At 66.8% G+C, this 17,696-nt stretch overlaps 1 protein-coding gene across 6 annotated transcripts in view; it reads right to left on the bottom strand.

Annotated features, from left to right (window-relative positions):
- Nucleotides 1-5,343: 5,343 nt before the first annotated feature.
- The window catches only part of IQSEC1 (IQ motif and Sec7 domain ArfGEF 1), a 193,133-nt gene continuing 180,780 nt past the window's right edge, over nucleotides 5,344-17,696 (bottom strand). For 5 of the 6 annotated variants that reach the window (XM_081276256.1, XM_081276257.1, XM_081276258.1 and 2 more), the window contains 8 exons: nucleotides 16,630-16,769; nucleotides 16,020-16,049; nucleotides 15,476-15,601; nucleotides 14,921-15,020; nucleotides 12,913-13,074; nucleotides 11,832-12,008; nucleotides 8,430-8,479; nucleotides 5,344-7,606 (listed from right to left, as the gene is read on the bottom strand). In XM_081276256.1, the coding sequence (XP_081132382.1) occupies nucleotides 7,154-7,606; nucleotides 8,430-8,479; nucleotides 11,832-12,008; nucleotides 12,913-13,074; nucleotides 14,921-15,020; nucleotides 15,476-15,601; nucleotides 16,020-16,049; nucleotides 16,630-16,769 (1,238 nt within the window). In that variant the 3' untranslated portion in view covers nucleotides 5,344-7,153. The remainder of the gene's footprint in view (nucleotides 7,607-8,429; nucleotides 8,480-11,831; nucleotides 12,009-12,912; nucleotides 13,075-14,920; nucleotides 15,021-15,475; nucleotides 15,602-16,019; nucleotides 16,050-16,629; nucleotides 16,770-17,696) is intronic. The other variant, XM_081276261.1, reaches the window with a different exon arrangement.

The following is a 17,696-nucleotide window of genomic DNA, read 5'->3' as shown; positions in this document are numbered from 1 at the left end:
TCCTCAGCGTCGCGCGGGGTGGACCTCGAGCCCCCCCCCCCCACCCCCGAGGACAGGACTTGACCCGGGCCACGTTGGGTCCGCAGAGGTTCGGGCAGAGCGCGAGGAAGGAGTGTGCGATCGCGGCTGCCGTCGACGGGCAGAGTGGCCAAGGGGGGCTGGGGCGGGAGAGCCTGGCCTTGCCAAGCCAGCACGAAGGCCTGTCATCACAGGCTTGGAGGCTGAGGCAGGAGGATCACAAGTTGGAGGCCAGCCTCGGCCACTTAGCGAAGCCCTGAGCCACTCAGGGCTCCCCCCTGGCACCAAGAAAAGCGCAGTCCCCCCTCCCCCTTGATGTGCACTGGAGGCTGTGGTTGCCGACTGAATGCTGGTGACACTGAGCTCTGGTGGATGTTGAATGAATGAACTCTCCTAGAGGAGGTGGTGACTTGGCGTCTGGCAGCCAGGCACCCCGCCTAGAGCCCGAGGCAAGCACCTACAGCAGGGTGTATTTACTCGGGCGTGACGGGGACTTCTCCTGGGATGGAGGAGGAGGGGGCTGAGGGAGGAGGAGGGGGCTGAGGCTGGCCTCCCGAGGAGGAAGGGCGCTCTGCCTCTTGTACACCGGGGACCTGCTCTGGTGTCCTGCGCTCTCCCCGTCTCTTTCCTTCCTGCCGGTGGGATGGCTGGAAGGTGGGGAGCAGATGCACGGGACGGGGAGGGGGGAGGACACAGGTACAACTTTCCAAGCCCCTGTGGGGAGGGACAGTCCCTGGGACGGGTTCCCTTAGCAACAGGTTGAAGCCTGAAGGCTGTCTTGATACAGATGGAGAGAGGGCCCTGCAGGCGGTGGCCTGGCCATCGGGGGATTGTCTCCACCTTCCCAGACCCAGCTGGTCCCTGCCTCCCAGCCTCCTGGCCTCCCCTTAGTTCTGGCTTCAGCCTCTGATGGCCAGGCAGGCCCAGGCTACGGTGGCCGCCCAGCCTCCCCCTGCAGTCGTTTTCCAGAAGGCAATGATCTGGTTTTAAATGTCTTTTGCAGCTGGAGGTGGACAGCGCCTTTGCGGCGTGTGCCCATCTTCATGACGCGCTGGATCAGCGCCCAGCCACGGCCCCGCCCATTTTAAAGCCCCAAGTTTCCTGTGCCCTTAGGGAAACCTGACCTGCCGTCCCACAGGCTGAGAGCACCCAGGGGAGGAGCCGCCCCACCCGGGGTGGTGACCAACGCCCTCCTCGCTGGGCCAGTTTAGTCTGCCACGTGCGAATGACCGCGACTGTGAAATGTTTAATGGGGTACCAGGATTGAACCCCCGGCCTCCGAGCCCCGTCCCCAGCCCCATGTTGTATTTTATTTAGAGTCAGGGTCTCCCTGTATTGCATAGGATTGTGCTAAGTGGCTGAGGCTGGTCTCCAACTTGCAGTCCTCCTGCCTCAGCCTCCCGAGCTGCTGGGATGCCAGGTGTGGGCCACTGGCCGGGCTGATGTTTTGATTCAAATTATGGCGGAGGGGTGGGACGGGGGCTCTAGGTGCAGGGCCCTGGTGGCAGCTTGCAAGGACACCTAGCCTTGGTGTGTGACGATGGCGCCCTCTTCAGGTGGGCCGAGCCCCTGCACCCTGAGTTCAGGGCCAGTCTTGCTTTTTGTTGGCTCCGCGGCGAGGCCTGCCTCCTGAGCTGGGCAGGAGCCCCTGTGGGCGTGTCCTCCCCGTCCAGGCTGCGTGTGACGCAGGCCCCTGTCCCCTCAGGCCTGGAGAAGCCGGTGGGGTCACTCGGGGACACTGAGCCCACAGCGTAAGTGATGTCCTGGCAGGTGGAGGGCCCAAGACCTGAGGACAGCAAGGCCATCGTGGCTCCTTGAATGGGGTCGCAGCAGCAACTCTGTCACTGGGAGGACGGCTGAGGGTCCCCAACTGCCCTGAGGACCCCGAATCCTCTTCAGTTCCTAAAGGCAGGGTGGCCGAGGCCTGGGAGTGCCACAGCTGGCCCGTGTCCCCAGAGAGCGGGGACCCCACCTTCCTCCAGTCCCTGTCCCTCCCATCCAGGTTGTCACGCACCCTGGCCAGCGGCCACAAGAGCGGCAGCACAGGTGACAGAGAGCCAGGTGTCCCCAAGGTCCCACTTATGCCAGGATACTCAGGGTGAAGTCGGGTCCTGAGAGCCACGACCCTGTGGGAAGATGGGGCGGGGCGGAGGGGTGGCTCCCTGGGGACGTCCCCAGGTGGCTCTTCCTGGGGCCTCCCGACCCCCAGCTTCCTACCCCCCCCTTGTGTGCCCCCGCAGCCGGGCCCGAGGGACGCAGCTGGCCGTCCCTGCACCCCTGGGACCTGTGGCACCAGGAGCCCGAGTCAGCGTCCCCTGAGCTGTTCCCGTATCTGGTCACAGTGACGCAGAAGCTGACAAGTGTGTCCTCTGGCTCAGCCTGACGGCAGGGGGACAGCTGCGAGGCCCACTTCCTGGCCCAGGGTCACACGGATGGCTTAGAACTCAGGGAGCCGTCCTCTGAGGCTCTTCCTGAGGAGCACAGCATCTCCCAAGGGGACAGGTGACCCCCAGGACATTCCAGTCGGCTGAGCCGAGTGCATCAGGGTGGGGTGGGGACATGGGCGGGCAGGGGCAGGGCCAGGTCCCCAGAACAGCCATCTGGAAGGGTAGGGGCACCGCCAGCTAGAGAGGCCACCATTTCTGGTAGAGGCCAGGCGTGTCCCTGGGGAAACGGGCACGGCGTCCACAGGGCAGGATCGTGGGTAGGACTCAGGGGACAGTGTGGAAGGGGACGTGCCTTGGGGCTCTGCTGCCAGCGGCTTCCCCAGAAGACACGGACGTCAGGAGGTCAGTCCCGGCCCAGAAGGGACTCTGCCTGGACTCCCTGACTCCTGGAGGCTCGAGCACCACAGAGGTGGACACTCGGGTGGCAGCTGGGGTGTGGAGGGGTCCCCTCTAGCCGGGTGACCACGTCCCACGCCGAGGCCCAGGAGGCAGACCTGACCCACAAGCACCTCCGTGTGCGCTGTCAGTCACGGGGGTAGAACGTTCTGGGTCATCAGGTGTGGAGGCTGCACTGGGGGGAGGCCGGGAGGCCAGAGCCGGCCTCACACCAGCCAGGAGCTCCACTGGAGGCCTGGAAGCTCGAGGTGGCCGCGGCTCCCGGCCTGGAACTGGAACGTCCCTCCTGAGCGCCTTTCGGAGTCCTGGAGGCCCCTCCTGACGACCTTCCTCGTGGGGCGTGTCACCACCTGACTCTGTCCTGGGCCCCCACTGGGCTGTCACCCCGCTCACCACCACCCCTGGCATTTGGAGCCATCTGGCTTCCAGGCGGGCACAGCAAGGGTGCCACATGCCAGTGTCACAGGGGGTCAAGGACGTGGGCCCAGTGCTCCCTGAGCCACTGTGTCACGCAGTTTGGCTGTGCAGATGTCCCCTACCCTGAGCATGTGACACTGGGGAACTGCAGGACAGGTGGCCTCTCTGGGCCCAAGGTACCTCTGCCCTGTCTCAGTGGCAACGGCCTCCTGCCCTCCCAGCCCCTCTGCTCCTCAGCCAGGGGTGCGGCCGCTGTGTCCCGTGGCAGGAGCCGCTGCGACACGCACGGGAACATCGTCTTGGTGCCCGCAGAGCTGCTCTCGTTAGCTGCCCGATTTCTGTCACCTGGGGACTGTCTCTGCACTTGTCCACACACAAGTGCCACAAGGATTCCTCAGGTTTAAGGACCACCTTCACAAGGGCTCCGACCAGGCATGGTGATGTCCTCACCCAGCCGGCCTCCCACATGCCTGGGCCTCCACAGGTGTCTGCTGGGCGACAGGTGGGGCCAGGACAGAGCGCTGGCCTGGCACACGTGAGGCCCTGGGTTCGAGTCTCAGCTCCGCATGTAAGAAATGAGTGAAATAAAGGCCCATTGACGACCAGAAACACATGGAATAATTCAGATGCTGGGGCTGCACCTGGGGCAGGCTGGGAGGCCAGGCTCAGCCTCTGAACGTCCTCTCGTTTCCCCAACCATTGCACCAGCTTTGTGACACTTGTCCTCTTGGGTGGCAAACTGTTAAATCATCAGTGAATACAAATAATTCAGCCTCCAGTTCTCAGGCCTCTGGGCCCGTCTAGGTTTGGTCAACCCATGAGGACACAGGTAGTACGAGTCAGTCGGTGCTGCTGTAACAAAGTGCCTTGCTCATAGGACCCAGGTCACATGATCTGCCCTGGGCAAGCTCGAGGCCTGGGAAATCCGGTGGCACCATCCAAAGGCCTGAGAACCTGGGGGGACCTGGGGTGAAGCTCCCAGTCCTGAGCCAAGGGTCCGAGATGCTGGGGTGGGGTGGGGGGGCACAGGAACCTGTGGTGCGATGGCCAAGGGCTGTGCCGGTCCCCATAGAGTTTTCACCCTGCCTCTGCCGTGGAGGACAGGTGACACCTGTGGGCATTGGTGGGACGGGATTGTCTGGTTTCCCCCAGAAGCACCTCTAGGGACCACCCAGCGAGTGTGCTCTGCTGTGGGGTCCCCCTTGGCCCAGTCAACGCCCAAAACCAGACACCGCAAGAGGCTCCCCTAGTGACCTCACCTTCAGAGGATGTCCTTAGTCCCCTCTTAGCCCCTTTGTCTTTGTTTTTGGTGCCAGGGGTTGAGCTCAAGGACACTCACTCAACCACTGGACCAATCCCAGCCTGTTTTATCCTTTATTTTGAGACAGACCCTAAGTTGCTGAGGTTGGCCTCGAACTTGGGATCCTCCTGCCTCAGCCTCCTGAGCTGCTGGGATGACAGGAGTGTGGCATGGTGCCCAGCTAAGCTACGCCCCCTTTTTTTCCCCAATGTTATTGGATTTTCCTGGACCAAGGGCCAGGGCTTGGGTGGGTTCCCTGGGTCTGTGTCCCAGAGACACCCCATCTGTCTGCTACAGGGAGATTTGAAGACACTGAAGGGGGGGTCTCTCTGCTGACCCCTGGACAGCACCTCATTTGACTGGGTCCCCTGCCTGAGCTGCTGCTTCCTGCTTCCTTTGGTCTCCAAGGCCCCCGGGGACATTTCCTGGTGGCCCCTCTGGTCCCTTGGACTTCCCCGGCCTTTTCTGGAACTACCCAGGTCCCCGTCCCCAGAGCTCAGTTCCCTCAGGGGTGTGGGCTGCAGCTGAGGTGACTGCTCTCCTAGTGCGTCCCCTCTACTCTGCCGTCCCTGCTCCAGTCCAGGCCTCCTTGTCACCAGGCTGAGGTGGCGGCTCTGTTCCTGGACAGGTCTGCGGGGTGCGGGCAGGTTCCACACCAGGTGACCTCCCCAGAAGATCCGAGGGGCCTGTTCCCATCTCTCCAATGGGAAGGGACCCCGCGAGGCCAGCTCACCCAGGGGACCCGGCCATGACGTGACAGGTGGCGGGTATTCGATGGCTTTATTTTACATGGCTGTACAGCTCGTGTGGAAACTTTAAAAAAAATATACAAATCCATGATCCCATCGTCGTCCCAGATTGTCTTTTTTGTGTGACGTGACCAGCTGTGTCCCCGAGGGGTCTTGCTCCGCTTGCTTGAGACTCGAGTCCCACGTGTGTCCCCAGTATGACAGTGAAGAGAGATGACGTGGCTGCCCCAGGTCTGCCACCTGCTCCCACCCCAGGGGACACGATGCCATGGCTGGGTGACAGGTGGGGACCCACAGCCTCGTGAATGTGACATGGGGACAGCAGCTTGCTGGTGGCTCATGCTCCCCAAGCCGGGTCTGAGAAGTGGGACCCCCATCCTGAACCCGGTGACACCCTTCCAGAAACATCTGAGAAAACACGGGTGACACTGGAGCCCCAGGGGTTGGGACCAGAGGCCGCACTTTCTCAGGAGCCGTCACCAGGCCTGTCCTGGCGCCACAGCGCGGACCCAGCACAGGGGACACTGCGAGAGGCCGAGGCTGGGCGTCCACGTGGCCCTGTCATGTCTCTTTCTGGAACAATCTGAAAGGTGCCCCTTGACTCGACCCTTGGTTGGGAAAGATGGTGGAGAAAAGCTGACATCTAATGTTGTCACTTGGGCCATTTGTCAACAGAAGCATGGGCAGGTTCTGCAGATGTGCAACACGGAGCCACGCACCGGGGACATGCAATCCCATGTCACTTTCCTGTCACAACAGTGGCTTGGAGCCATGACGTGGGGCCCTGTCTGCGGGATTCGGCCACAGGGACCACGCAGAGCTCCTTTTGCAGTGGGTGACCTCGGTGACACAACAGGGGCACAGGAAAGGAAACAGCCGATGGCCCTGGGTGGCCCGCTGTCCCCAGGCTCAGGGCTGCAAACTGGAAAGGAGGCTGCGGGTGACTCAGGCGCAGCCCTGGCAGGGACCGAGGTGTCACCACCAAACAGAAGCAACAAGAGCAGGGCCAGGTGGGGACAACCCTTGGCTGGGGACCAGGTGGCAGCGGGGGTCCCGGGGCGGCCTCAGTGGTGACATGGGGGGTGGGACGAGCACATGGAGTCACAATGGCCACGACACGGGGACACAGGTCGCCCTGCTGCAGGTGCTCGGGGCACCTCCAGGGCGGCCGGTGACATCCGGGACGGGACAGGGGGCGGGCGGCGGTTCTCGGGGCGCCCCGTGGGGACTTGGAGGAGCGGGGGGCTGTGCTTGGAGGAGACGCCGCGCTCAGGTCCAGCTCCGGCGGCCGGCGACAGCGTCCGGGGGACTGAGGGGCGGAGGCCAGGGACACCGGCTCCTGAGGGGACTGCGGAGGGCTCCGTCCACAAAACGGTCGCCCGGAGCGGGCGGGGCTCACCCAGGACTGTCACCGGGCCCAGTCGGTGACGCTGTGCCCGAGCGGGCGCCGGCCACTGTCACCCGTCACTCGGGCCCGGGGCGCTCTTCCTGGCGGGTGGGGCTGGGGCGGTGTCGCAGCTACCTGTACAGCGGGGGTGCGGTGTCGCGTCTATTTATAGGTTTACACTACGTGACGTCTACGTGCGGACTGTCGCCGCCCGCTCAGGCCTACCTAGCGTGTCGCCCTGGCCGGCGACAGGCGCGACGCGGCGAGCCGGGGACGGTCCTCCGGCTGCCCGCGGGGTCCGCTCCCTGGTCCTCGTCGCCCGGCGGGGACGCCGCGTGCGTGGGCGCGGGGCCGGGGCGGGGTCCCGCCTGCTCGGCCCGCCCTGGGCTGCGGCGGGGGACGCAGCCGAGGCCGGTCCGTCGAGGTCCCCGCCGGCCGCCTACACGACCGTGCTGATGCCGCTGGCCTTGGCCTTGCTGCCTCCGGGCGGCGGCGGGGCGGGCGGCTGCCCGTGGTGGTGGCCCGGGTGGGCGTGGCCGGCGTGCGCGTGGCCGGCGGGCAGCGGCGGGTGGCCGTGCGCATGCGCCGCGTAGGGGGCGTGGCCGGCGTGCGCGCCCAGGTGGAAGGCGTGCGCGTGCGGCAGGTGCGCGGGCGGGTGGAAGTGGTGGTGGTGGTGGTAGGGCGGCGGGTTGGGCGGCAGGTGGCAGTGCTGCGCGTGGTGGCCCTCGGGGGGCGCCGGGGCCGGGCCGCCGGGGCCGGGGGGCGGGGGCTTCCCGCGGCGGCTGCCGAACAGCGAGCCCAGCAGCGAGGCGGGCGCGGGCGCGGGCGCGCGCGGCGGGCCCTCGCGGGCGGGCGGTCTCCGGCGCAGGTGCGGGCTGCTAATGACGGACCCCTGCGAGGAAGCCAGAGAGCGGTTAGGGGACAGTCGCCTCCCTGCCGGCCGCGGAGGGCGCGTGCGGGCGGCTGGGCTCCGGCTCCGTGCCCGGCGCTGCCGTGCGGGACAGCGCGGGCTGGGCCTGGCCGGGTGGCTGCGGGCGGGGGTGGCCCTGCCCTGCGTGGTGGCGCGCCGCCGGCCCGGGGCCCTGGGGTCCGTGGCCGGGCCGGGACCCGGCTCCCCTGACGCTGCCCTCCGCTCCCGGGGACCTCGGGGCCGCGCCCCTGCAAGGGATCGGGGAGGTGGCCGCGGGGACGGGTGGGGCCTCGTCCTGGGGGCGTGGCCTGCCCAGGCCCTTCGCTGCCGCTACCTACTTGCAGACCAAGCAGGGGTGGGGACAGGAGGAAAGGACCCGCCAGGCCAGAGCGGCCGGCTGTCGCTGTCGCACAGCCCGCGGGCCCCCGAGCTAGCTAAGCAAGCCCACGTCCCGCCGCGGCGCGGCCAGCGACACTCCGCGACGAAGCGATGACATGGAGCGCGAAGCCAAGCCAGAGACAGACACCACAGGGCGGGCGCCCGGGACGGGTTATCCATGCGGGGGGACCACGGGGACGGATGGGGAGAAGCGGGAACAGAAACGCCACCTCGGAGCCCCCCCACCGTGGGCAAGCGCGAGCCGCGGGGACAGTCGGGCAGAGGCCGCATGCAGGGGCCCAGGCAGGCAGGGGCCGTGGCCGCGTCTCTGTGGGGGGAGCCAAAAGAAAAAAAAAACGACAACAGAGAGAAACCGGGGCGGGAGGCGACAGGGGACAGCCGGCTGGACGGGGTCTTTCCTACTTACTTCCAGATTGCTCTCTAGCGATCCTGCACTGCTGCGGCGCCCTCGCTTCCCTGCCCAGAACATGCAATACCAGAGGTTAGACACCACAGGCACCGGCCGGGCGCCGCCTGCCCGCCTGCCAGGGACACCTTGGCCGCCACCGCCCTAGCAACGCAGCTGAGCCGGCGGGCTGCACCTGCCGGCCTGGGCCAGGACAGGGGGTCTCTCGACAGCGCTGGGGCGCCCCGGGAGGGACAGAGGGGGGTCTGCAGCCAGCCGACCTCGGGGTCCTGCGGGCACAGATGGGGCGGGCGCCTCGAGCACAGGCCTGGGCCCAGGTGGCCGCGCCCAGCGCCGGGAGCCAGTGCGCACGCGCAGGTCCGCATCCCCCGCATCCCGGTGCGGCCACTCCTGGCCCAGCCGAGTTCGGGTTTGTGCAGGCCGCTGGCCAGCGGTGGGGACTGACGCTCCTCCGGCCGGCCGGTCCCGGCGCCCTGTCCAGGTGCTGCAAAGCCTGCTCCCAGCCGAGAGTCCTCTGTCCCCCATGTGCCTGGCTGGTCCCCAGCCCCGGGCACCCAGTGGATGCTCAGCAGGTGTGGCTGAGGCGGGACAGCTGAGTCTTCCTAGGGGCACTGGAGGCCCAAGTCCAGCTGCTCCAGGGACACGCCTCTCCCAGGCTTCCTGCAGGATGTCCCAAGCCTCTGGGAGCGAGGACAATGAGTGGCCAGGGACACGAAGTGCTTCTGTGTGTGGCACCGGCCGCGAGTCAAGCACCACGCTGCACACGTGACCCTTGTGATGGCGCTCTGTCCATGTCAGAGAGCAGGGGACAAGGCCATGGTGGGACCCACGGGCTCCATTCCGCTAGGGACGCTGCTGAAATGCATGGTGTCCACTTTGGCTCCAGGGCCTCTGAGCGGGCGAGGTCAAGCTGTGCCAGGGCCCGGCAGTCTCTGTGCCAGCTTCTGAGGTGACCCTTCCCACTGCCCTTCGGAGCTGGGCCAGAGGGACCCAGAAATGGTGGGGACAGTGCCGTGGGCATCTCAGGGCGCAGGCCACAATCCTTTGGAGGGAGTCCCAAGGCTGGAGGCCAGCCCCAGCGCCAGGTGGGTGCCTGGGGTGACAGGAGGCCACCACAGGTTAGGGCAGGAAACTCCTGCCCTGCTACAGGGACCTGAGCACCCACTGGGACCCTGGTCCTCGTCTCAGCCAGGAGGCGGTGGCTCACGGTTCCTGCCCACCTGTACATGGCCCTCTGCCCTGCCCACCTCAGTGTCCAGGACATGAAACCCTGCCCCTGGCTCCACGGCTTGGCCTCCACTTCCCCACCTGTGAGGGGACAAGCCTCCTCCTGCGCCTCCCTCTGGGCGACCCTACGTGACAGGACAGAGCTGGAGTGGCAGGCAGAGGGGACACAGTGCCGAGGCCCTGCTGGATGTCCTGTGGGGCAAAGGGAGGCTTGGCTCCGCCCCAGGGGCCTCACGTGGCTTTGGCCACCTGACACCAGTGGCCGTGGGTGGCCAGCTCTCCCTGATGGGGCTGCGCTGGTAAAGGGCAGGGTGCCTGGGGTCAGCCACTGCGACCCCAGAGATGTCCTCTCCGTGGGGAGGCCCCGATCGTGTCCTCCACAGCGTGGCTGCTCTGGGCGCGGGCGCCAAGGCCCGGTCCCCCCGCCCTGAGGTGGACCACCAGCCCCACCAGGCCTGGAGCCAGCTCGGGCTGCAGAAAACACAGGCGCAACGTGGCCAACGGGGGCCAGGTGAGTGACAGGCACCGACGTGGCTGTGGACAGGCCCCCCGGGCACCAGACTGGCCACCTCGTGGGCGCCCCAGGTTCACACTGGGCGAGGCCAGGCCCGGCCATCTCCTGGGTGGATATGCGTGGCAGCTCGGTCCCCTGCTCTCGAGTGGCCACAGGCTGTCCCCAAGGACCCTCCTCTGCTCCGCGGCGCGTCCTGCTGTCACCGGCTCAGGCTCGGCTCAACGAGGGCCGGGAGGGCGCAGGGTCCCCGGCCGCCCGCAGCTCATCTTCCTCCCTAGCGGCTCCAAGGGCATCTCCGGCCCATACTGGTGTCCCTCTGGGTGGCACAGGTGGCCTCTGCTGGTGCCTTGGACGCAGGCTGGGCCCGGACGCTCACATCCCGTCCTGGATCTGTCCCGGCTTGTCACGCGCCACAGGCCAGGGGCCTCACGACCTCAGCTCAGGAGGCCACAGCAATGACCACAGGAACAAGCCGACGGCGGCTGCCCTCTGACCTCTACCCTCTCGTGGAGGTGACCCGGGCAGGGGGCTGGCTGATCTCTCAGCACAGGCACACAATGGGCAGCTGTGCTGGTGACTGCTGGGCCCGGAGTGGGGCCTGGCCAGGGCGTCGGGCGGGGAGGGCGGCCAAGCCCTGCACAAACGCGAACCCAGAGCCGGGCCCGCCGCCTGCGGGCGCCCCAAGCAGTCCCCAGAGTGGAGTTGGGGGGACACGGCCACTGGCCAAGCCAGCGGTTCTCAACCCAGGGTGGCTCTGCCCCCACGGCCCCGGGGGGCGCTACGGTCCCCACACGGGCATAGGACGGCTGTCCAGTGGCAGAGGCCGGGACACTCCTAACCCTTGCCAGGCCCAACGTGGCCATGGCCAGGAAGCCCTGCCCGGGGTCAGCCGTCCAGGTTGAGAAGCCCTGGCCCGGCCTCATGCTGCGATGAGTTCTGAGGTTTCACCACGAAAAATGGATGACAGACGACAGCAAAGGACAGAAGGCCACTCAGCACACGGTCACCCTGAGCCACAGGAGGCAGGCGGGTGGCCCATGAGGCTTCCCACCAGCAGCCCCCGAGCCCCGGCCCTACCCTGGGCAGCCGGCTGACGAGAGGACCCCTGGGAGCCCGAGGTGCCACTAGCAGGGGACCGGCTGGTGGCAAGTGCCCCATAGCCACACCCCAAGTGTCCCCAGGCTCCCCGTTGCCCTGGGCCTGGCGCGCCCGCCACCAGCTCTGTGTCCCACAGGGGCCTGGGCGTCCCGCACAGAGGTCCCCGTGGGGAAAGCAAGACAGAGATAGCGGGGATCCCCCCCTGCCCGCCCCTGCGAGCATCCGGCACAGAGGGCAGCACAGCGCGGACAGTGGCCTGCCTGCTTGGCCAGAGCGGGTCTCAAGGGAGTAGGGTCAGCTGGACCCCAGGAGGAGGACAGGGGCGGCATCCGGGCCCCACCAGCCACCCCTCCCACCTGGGCCGGTCCTGCGCCCTCTAGGACCTGTCTAGGATGCCCTCTCTGTGTGGTCAGCGGTCACTCGGGTCTGGGGACAATCGGGACGAACCCCGGAGCGCTCCTCGCAGGCCCCGGGCAGGCCCTTCCCGGATACCAACCGCAGCCGCCCGGGGCTCAGCGTGGCACGCAGCGGGCTGGGAAGGGGGACCGCCGCTGGGCCCTTACCCGCTTCCGAGAGGTCGCGCAGGGAGCTGCTGAGGGCGCTGCGCTTGAGGCCCTCCCCACCGGCGTAGCTGTCGTCCAGGCAGGCCCTGCCCAGCGCCCCGTTGCCCGGCTCCTTCTTGAGGCTGGAGCACTGGGACATGCTGGGCCGCACGACACCCTTCTGCTTCTCCAGCTCCGCTGCAACAGAGAGGGTCAGCACCAGGTCAGAGGAGCCCAGCACAGAACGGCAGCCCAGGGGGCAGGGACAGGCACCCACCACCCTCTGCTTGGCCAGCTTCACCAGGGTAGGGAGGGGCTGTCTTTGGAAGGGATGGCTGTCACCATGGCACTGGGCAGAAAGGAGACCCCCAGAGGGTGCTGGAGAAGCCACTCTCCTGTGACCTGCAGCCCAGAAGGGCTCGTGCCCAGCTTGAGGGCAGTGAGGCCAGGGCTGGCTGGGCTCTGGGAGATGAGCCTAGGTTCACTGGGACCCTTCAGAGAGAGTTGTGAGCACAGAGGAGACCTGGAGGGCACAGAGCCTGGGATCCCAGTGGCTTGGGAGGCTAAGGCAGGAGGATCGCAAGTTGGAGGGAGGCCAGCCTCAGCAACTTAGGGAGGCCCTGTCTCAAATAAAATATAAAAGAGGGCTGGGGACATGGGTCAGTGGTGGGCACTGGCCTAGCACTGGGTTCGATCCTCAGCACCACATAAAAATGAATAGACAAAATAAACATATTGCATCCATCTATGACTAAAAAATATTGTAAAAATAAAATAAAGGTGCCGTGTCCACCCACAGCCACACAGAAAGAAACTGAAACAGGAAGAGGACCCAGCTCAGAGGTTCAGCACCCAGGGTTCAATCCCTGGTACCAAAAAAAGTCAGTCCAGCCTGGAGTCCAGGGATGGCCTTGGCTGTGACCCAGCGCTTGGCAGGTCTAATCAAGAGGAGGCCACTGACCTTGGCCCCAGAGCTGTGTTCAGCCACGAACCCAGCAGGAGGCTGGCGCTGGCCCCTGGGTGCCTCCCGGTGGGGTGGCCGGGCCTGCAGGGGCTGGGGGTGCCCGGCAGCCCCGCCCCGTGCGGTCACCGGGGAACTCACATTCGATGCGGTGCTTCTCCATCTCCTGCACCTCAGCCACCGACTCCCGCAGGTCATCAGTGAACTTCTTCCGGTCCTGGGGGTTGGGCGCGTTGAAGTTGATGAGCACTTTGATGTCCGCCCCGGGGACGGCTGACGTGAGCCGGATGCCGTTGGGGTAGTCTGCGGAGGACAGAGGGCCACGCTGTGGGGCAGCTGTCCTGCGCCAGGTCCCCTGGCCTGGCCAGTAAGGTCCCGGGGCCCGGAAGGTGTGAGGGCTGGGCCTCTGGGCGGCAGCACGGGACAGTCTCGGCTCCTGACTTGGGGTGGTCACTCCCCACAGCCCTCCGCCTCTCCAGCCTGAAGGTCACAGTGCCCAGTATCAGGTCCACAGAGAAGGGGCACTGAGCAGGGGAGGGCGCCCGTCACCCGGGCAGCTCCGGACAGATGAGGGGCTGGCCTTGAGCTAAGGAAGAGGGCCTTGGGGTGCGCCGTGGACACCCCCGGACACACGCTGCCCACACCTTCCTAGTGCCACCGCTGAGCTCTGGGGTCCCTGTCCCGATCGCTCTCAGGAGGGAGCCAACACGGGCCTCTGGAGGGTCTCGGCCCAGCACCAGTGCATCCCCGCTGACATCGGAGGGACTCTGGGTGGCCGCAGGGGACCGGGTGTGCGCAGGTATGTGAGCATGTGTGCGCGTGGCACAAGTACAGCCACGTCGTGGCAGCCCCTTGCTGGCCCGTGAGAATGGCCGCTGAGTGACACCAAGCCTTCTGATCCCCCAGAAAAGCCAGCCACTGCCCACACCCCAGGGTCTCGCTGAGCTACGGAGAGCTTCACTAAGTGGCTGAGGCTGGCCTCCACCTGGCCATCCTCCTGCCTCAGCCTCCTGAGCTGCTGGGATGACGGCTGGGCCACCCACCGTGCTCTGCAGGGACTTCTTTTGGCACATAGAACGCGCCTGGCCGGGGACTGACCCAGGCTGCCTGCCAGCCTGGGCCCTAGAGGAAGTTGTTCCTGTGGTGACGGCAGGGTGGCCCCGGCCAGCACCCGGAGTCCAGCATGTACAGCCTCGGGCCCCTGGGGTGTCACTTCCAGGGCCACGCCAGGTCTGGTCCCCACCCAGGGTGCAGGGGCCATTGTTACCCTTCAGGGATGGGGTGCTAGTCGGGGTGACGTGGGGAAGGTCCCCACTGATGTCACTCTGTACATGTGTGGGACACCAAGCAAGGCACAGCTGCTGGCCAGGGAGGGGCAGACGTGGGGACTCAGCCGGGGGCATGTGAGGAGGGGACGGGGTGAGGCTGGTCCTGGCTGGGTGGCCCTTGGGTCCCACCGAGGGAAGACAGGCGGCAGAGAGCCCCAGACCAGGCCCTCAGGGCACTCGGAGCCGGGCAGGGCAGCCAGGGGGACACTGTCCCCACCCAGGAAACTGGCTAAAGCCAGCTTCAGGGACTTCTGGGGACAGAGAAAAAGGAAAGAGCAGAGAGTGGGGGCCAGGGACAGGCCAGCTCACAAGCCAGCAGTGGGTGTCCCAGGTAGGAGCCACCCCACACCCAGGACCCCTCCAGCCCGGGGTTCCCAAGAGCCTTGCGAGGGCCTGGGGACAGCCCTTCCCAAGTGCTGGCCGTTCTGTGCGACGAGTGACCAGGCCTCCCAGGAAGGAGCCACGGCCCTGGGAGCCCAGCAGGCAGGTCCCCCCATGTGGACCACAGGGACGGAGGCCGCGGCCCCTGACCCACGGCAGCAGGTGCGCGGGCCAGGACTCCCCGAGTGGCCAGGCCGGCCCCAAACTCCCGCAGGCGCTCAGTGGACACCTGCCATGCAGCACCAGGCCACCGCTGACGCTCTCCAGAACATTCTAGCAAGGGGCCCATCGGCCACACATCAAGTCGACCCCAGGGCCCATGTCCAGGGCTGCTCTGCTTTCCCAGGGACAGCGGCCCTGCCACCCACCCTGGGTCCTGGCCTAAAGGTGACGGGGAAGAGCACCTCCCCGAGGGGACACAGGCGTGGCCAGGCACTCACACTGGTTCTCGAAGAGCAGAACCTGCAGGCCGCACAGGGAGAAGGACTGTCGGAAGCTGTATGTCACCGAGTTCTTCTTCTTCTGGAAGATCTTGGTGACCTGGGGACAGCAGAGAGCGCAGCTGTGGCACCTGCAGGCATGGCATGGGCAGCCGCCGCAGAGAGGTGGCAGCGAGGTGGCAGGCACATCCCAGGCACAGTCCCCTCGGGGCTTCTCCTAGCCACGTGAGGCGTGTGCATCTGGGGTCTGACGCCCGGGGACAGGAACGGGCGGCCAGGACTCGGCAGTGTGGAGCCCAGAGGCCAAGGCCTGACCTTCGGGGACCACCCAAGATATCCTGGGGTGCCCACCCACCCGCCCTGTCCACCTCCAGGTGAGGGGAGCCCTAGACACAGCCCACCCCGTCCCCTGGGCCTAGGTCACTGCTGTCACGGGCACTGGCTTGGGTGGGACCTGCCACAGAAGACCCAGAGCCACGCCCTCCCCGGGTCCCCAGCAGGTGGGCGCGAGTCCCAGGCCCACTGCCCGCGCTGGCCAGCCCGGGCGGCACGTACCACCAGCAGGTCGTTGAACAGGAAGATCTCCCTCTGGTGCAAGCCCAGCTTCTGTGGCTTGCTGGGGTCGGGGACCTCGAAGAGCCTGCAGTAGCACACCAGCCGCCGGTGGGGCAGGGACAGCACCTGGGGACAGGCCACCATCACCGCCAGCCTCCCAGGCCACCGCACCCGGCCTGCGGGCCCGGCCCCACTGGGCAGAGGGGCCCTGGCTGGTGGCAGCTGTCCCCGGGCACTCTATCCTGGGGACCTGCTCTGTCCCCTGGTCCCTGTGGGGGTAAAGGCCTTCCCGAGAGCCCCCAGGGAGGGGGCAGAGGCTGCACTAGGGGACTCCCCTGTTGGGTCCGACCCATGACCCTCCCGAGTGGCTGTGGCCCGGTGAGCAGAGGTGACAGGCTGGGCAGTCGAGCCAAAGCTTCCGGGTCCCTCTGGAAACATCTCAAGCAGCCAGAACTTGGGCTCTGGGAGCTGGCCCTGGTGGGGTCGGCAGGGCCAGGGGAGGCTGCCTGGGGTGGCGGGGCGAAGGCGGAGGCCGGGTACTCACACAGCCCAGCCCGTGGTGCAGGGATCCGATCTGCGGGGACAGCAAACGGCAGGAAGAGCCCTCAGTGCTCCGGAGGCCACCTGGCCCGGGGAGCACAGGGCCACCGGGCAAGGAGCCTGAGTCCCCCCCAACCCCGAGGCATCAGCATGCCCTGGTGCCACCAAGGGGAGTCCTCTGGCACCTGGTGGGAGGCGATTTAGATCCCCTGTGTCCCACCAGGGCGGGGCACAGTTGAGCCCCAACGCAGCCTGACCACTGTTGGTGGCCTCCCGTTGTCAACTACAGCGCACAGCAGATGGCTAAGAGGCTCAAGTGCCAGGGGCTACTACAACATTCCCAGCCTCAGCCAGGCACAGTGCCCACGCCTCTTATCCCAGTGGCTGGGAGGCTGAGGCAGGAGGATGGCAAGGTGGAGGCCAGCCTCAGCCACTTATCGAGGCCCTGTCTCTAAACAAAATATCAAAAGGGGCTGGGGACAGGCTCAGGGGTCGAGGGCCCCCGCATTCAATCCCTGGTACTACAGAAAAAAAGTGCCCGGCTACAACCACCCACAGGCCCCTGCAGCAGAGCAGGGTGGGCTGGGGACAGGTCACCTGGTGGCGCCACTCACCGGCTTCTTCCCCACGATGAGCTTCTCCACCTTCTGCACCTGGGACACGTGGTCCTCGTTGGTCTTGAGCTCCCGCTTCCGGATGCGCTCGTAGATGCCGATCAGCATCTCCCGGGGGATGTCCTCGCCGTCGTCCACCCCTGGACAGGACACGGCCCAGGTCAGAGCGGTGGGGGTTGGGGTGGCTGCAGCTGCCCCAGGCCTCGCCCACCCGCCCGGGGCTGCCAGTCTCCACACGGGTCAGCAGGGCGCCCTCTGGGTCCCCTGCAGAGCGGGGTCCCCAGGACGCAGCTCAGGAGCAGGCCCAGCGCAGCCTGGCTGGTGAAGACACACCCAAGGGGACGGGCCACCAACTGCCTTCACTGGGCCTCATAGGGGCTGCCTTGCTCCACCCCGAGCAAGAAGCTTGAAGGTCCCTGGTCACAGAAGGGGACACTGAACGGGGCTGCCCGGCCTGGCTGACTGTCCCCGTCCCCTGGTGAGAGCTGAGAGCTTGGACCTGGGTGGTGTCCCCATGCCACCAAGAAGAGCCCCTGGGAGAAGCAACCAGCCCCTCGGTGGCCTCCCCAGCCCTCAGCCTGCAGGAGCCCAGAGGCCGGGGACACGGGCTCTTGAGCAGGCAGCTGGCCTGGGGTGACATGGCCCCACCCCCAAGCTGGGCGAACTGGCCTGGCCTGTCAGAGTGACCAGCTCCAAACCCTCCGGGCCACCGTCAGGTGGCATCTGGACACAGCACCAGGACAGAGGGGATGCCTGTGGCCTCTCCGTGACAAACAGCCACAGTTGCACACAAACTGTCCCCAGCCAACCCCCCGACACGGGTGCCTCAGGCGACCCACAGCGCCTGCCCGACAGGGAGGGCCAGGGCCACGGGCTTCTCCCTGAGGCCCCATGCGCCCTGCTCCTGCCCGGGCACAGGGACCCTGGGACGGTCAGCAGTTGCCCAGCTAAGCCCCAGGGGCGGTCCTGCTGCCGGGCCCACAGGGGCTGCGGGGGAGCGTGGGGCGGGTCCCCTGAAGAGACTGCTGGACCGGCCGGGAGGGGCAGCCAGGCCTGGGGACACCAGC

Source organism: Spermophilus citellus, assembly GCF_964194105.1.
Source record: "Spermophilus citellus genome assembly, chromosome: 19".
Taxonomy (NCBI): Eukaryota; Metazoa; Chordata; class Mammalia; order Rodentia; family Sciuridae; genus Spermophilus; species Spermophilus citellus.
The sequence above is the reverse complement of the archived record's forward strand: the minus strand, read 5'-3'. Positions and strand labels throughout refer to the sequence as shown.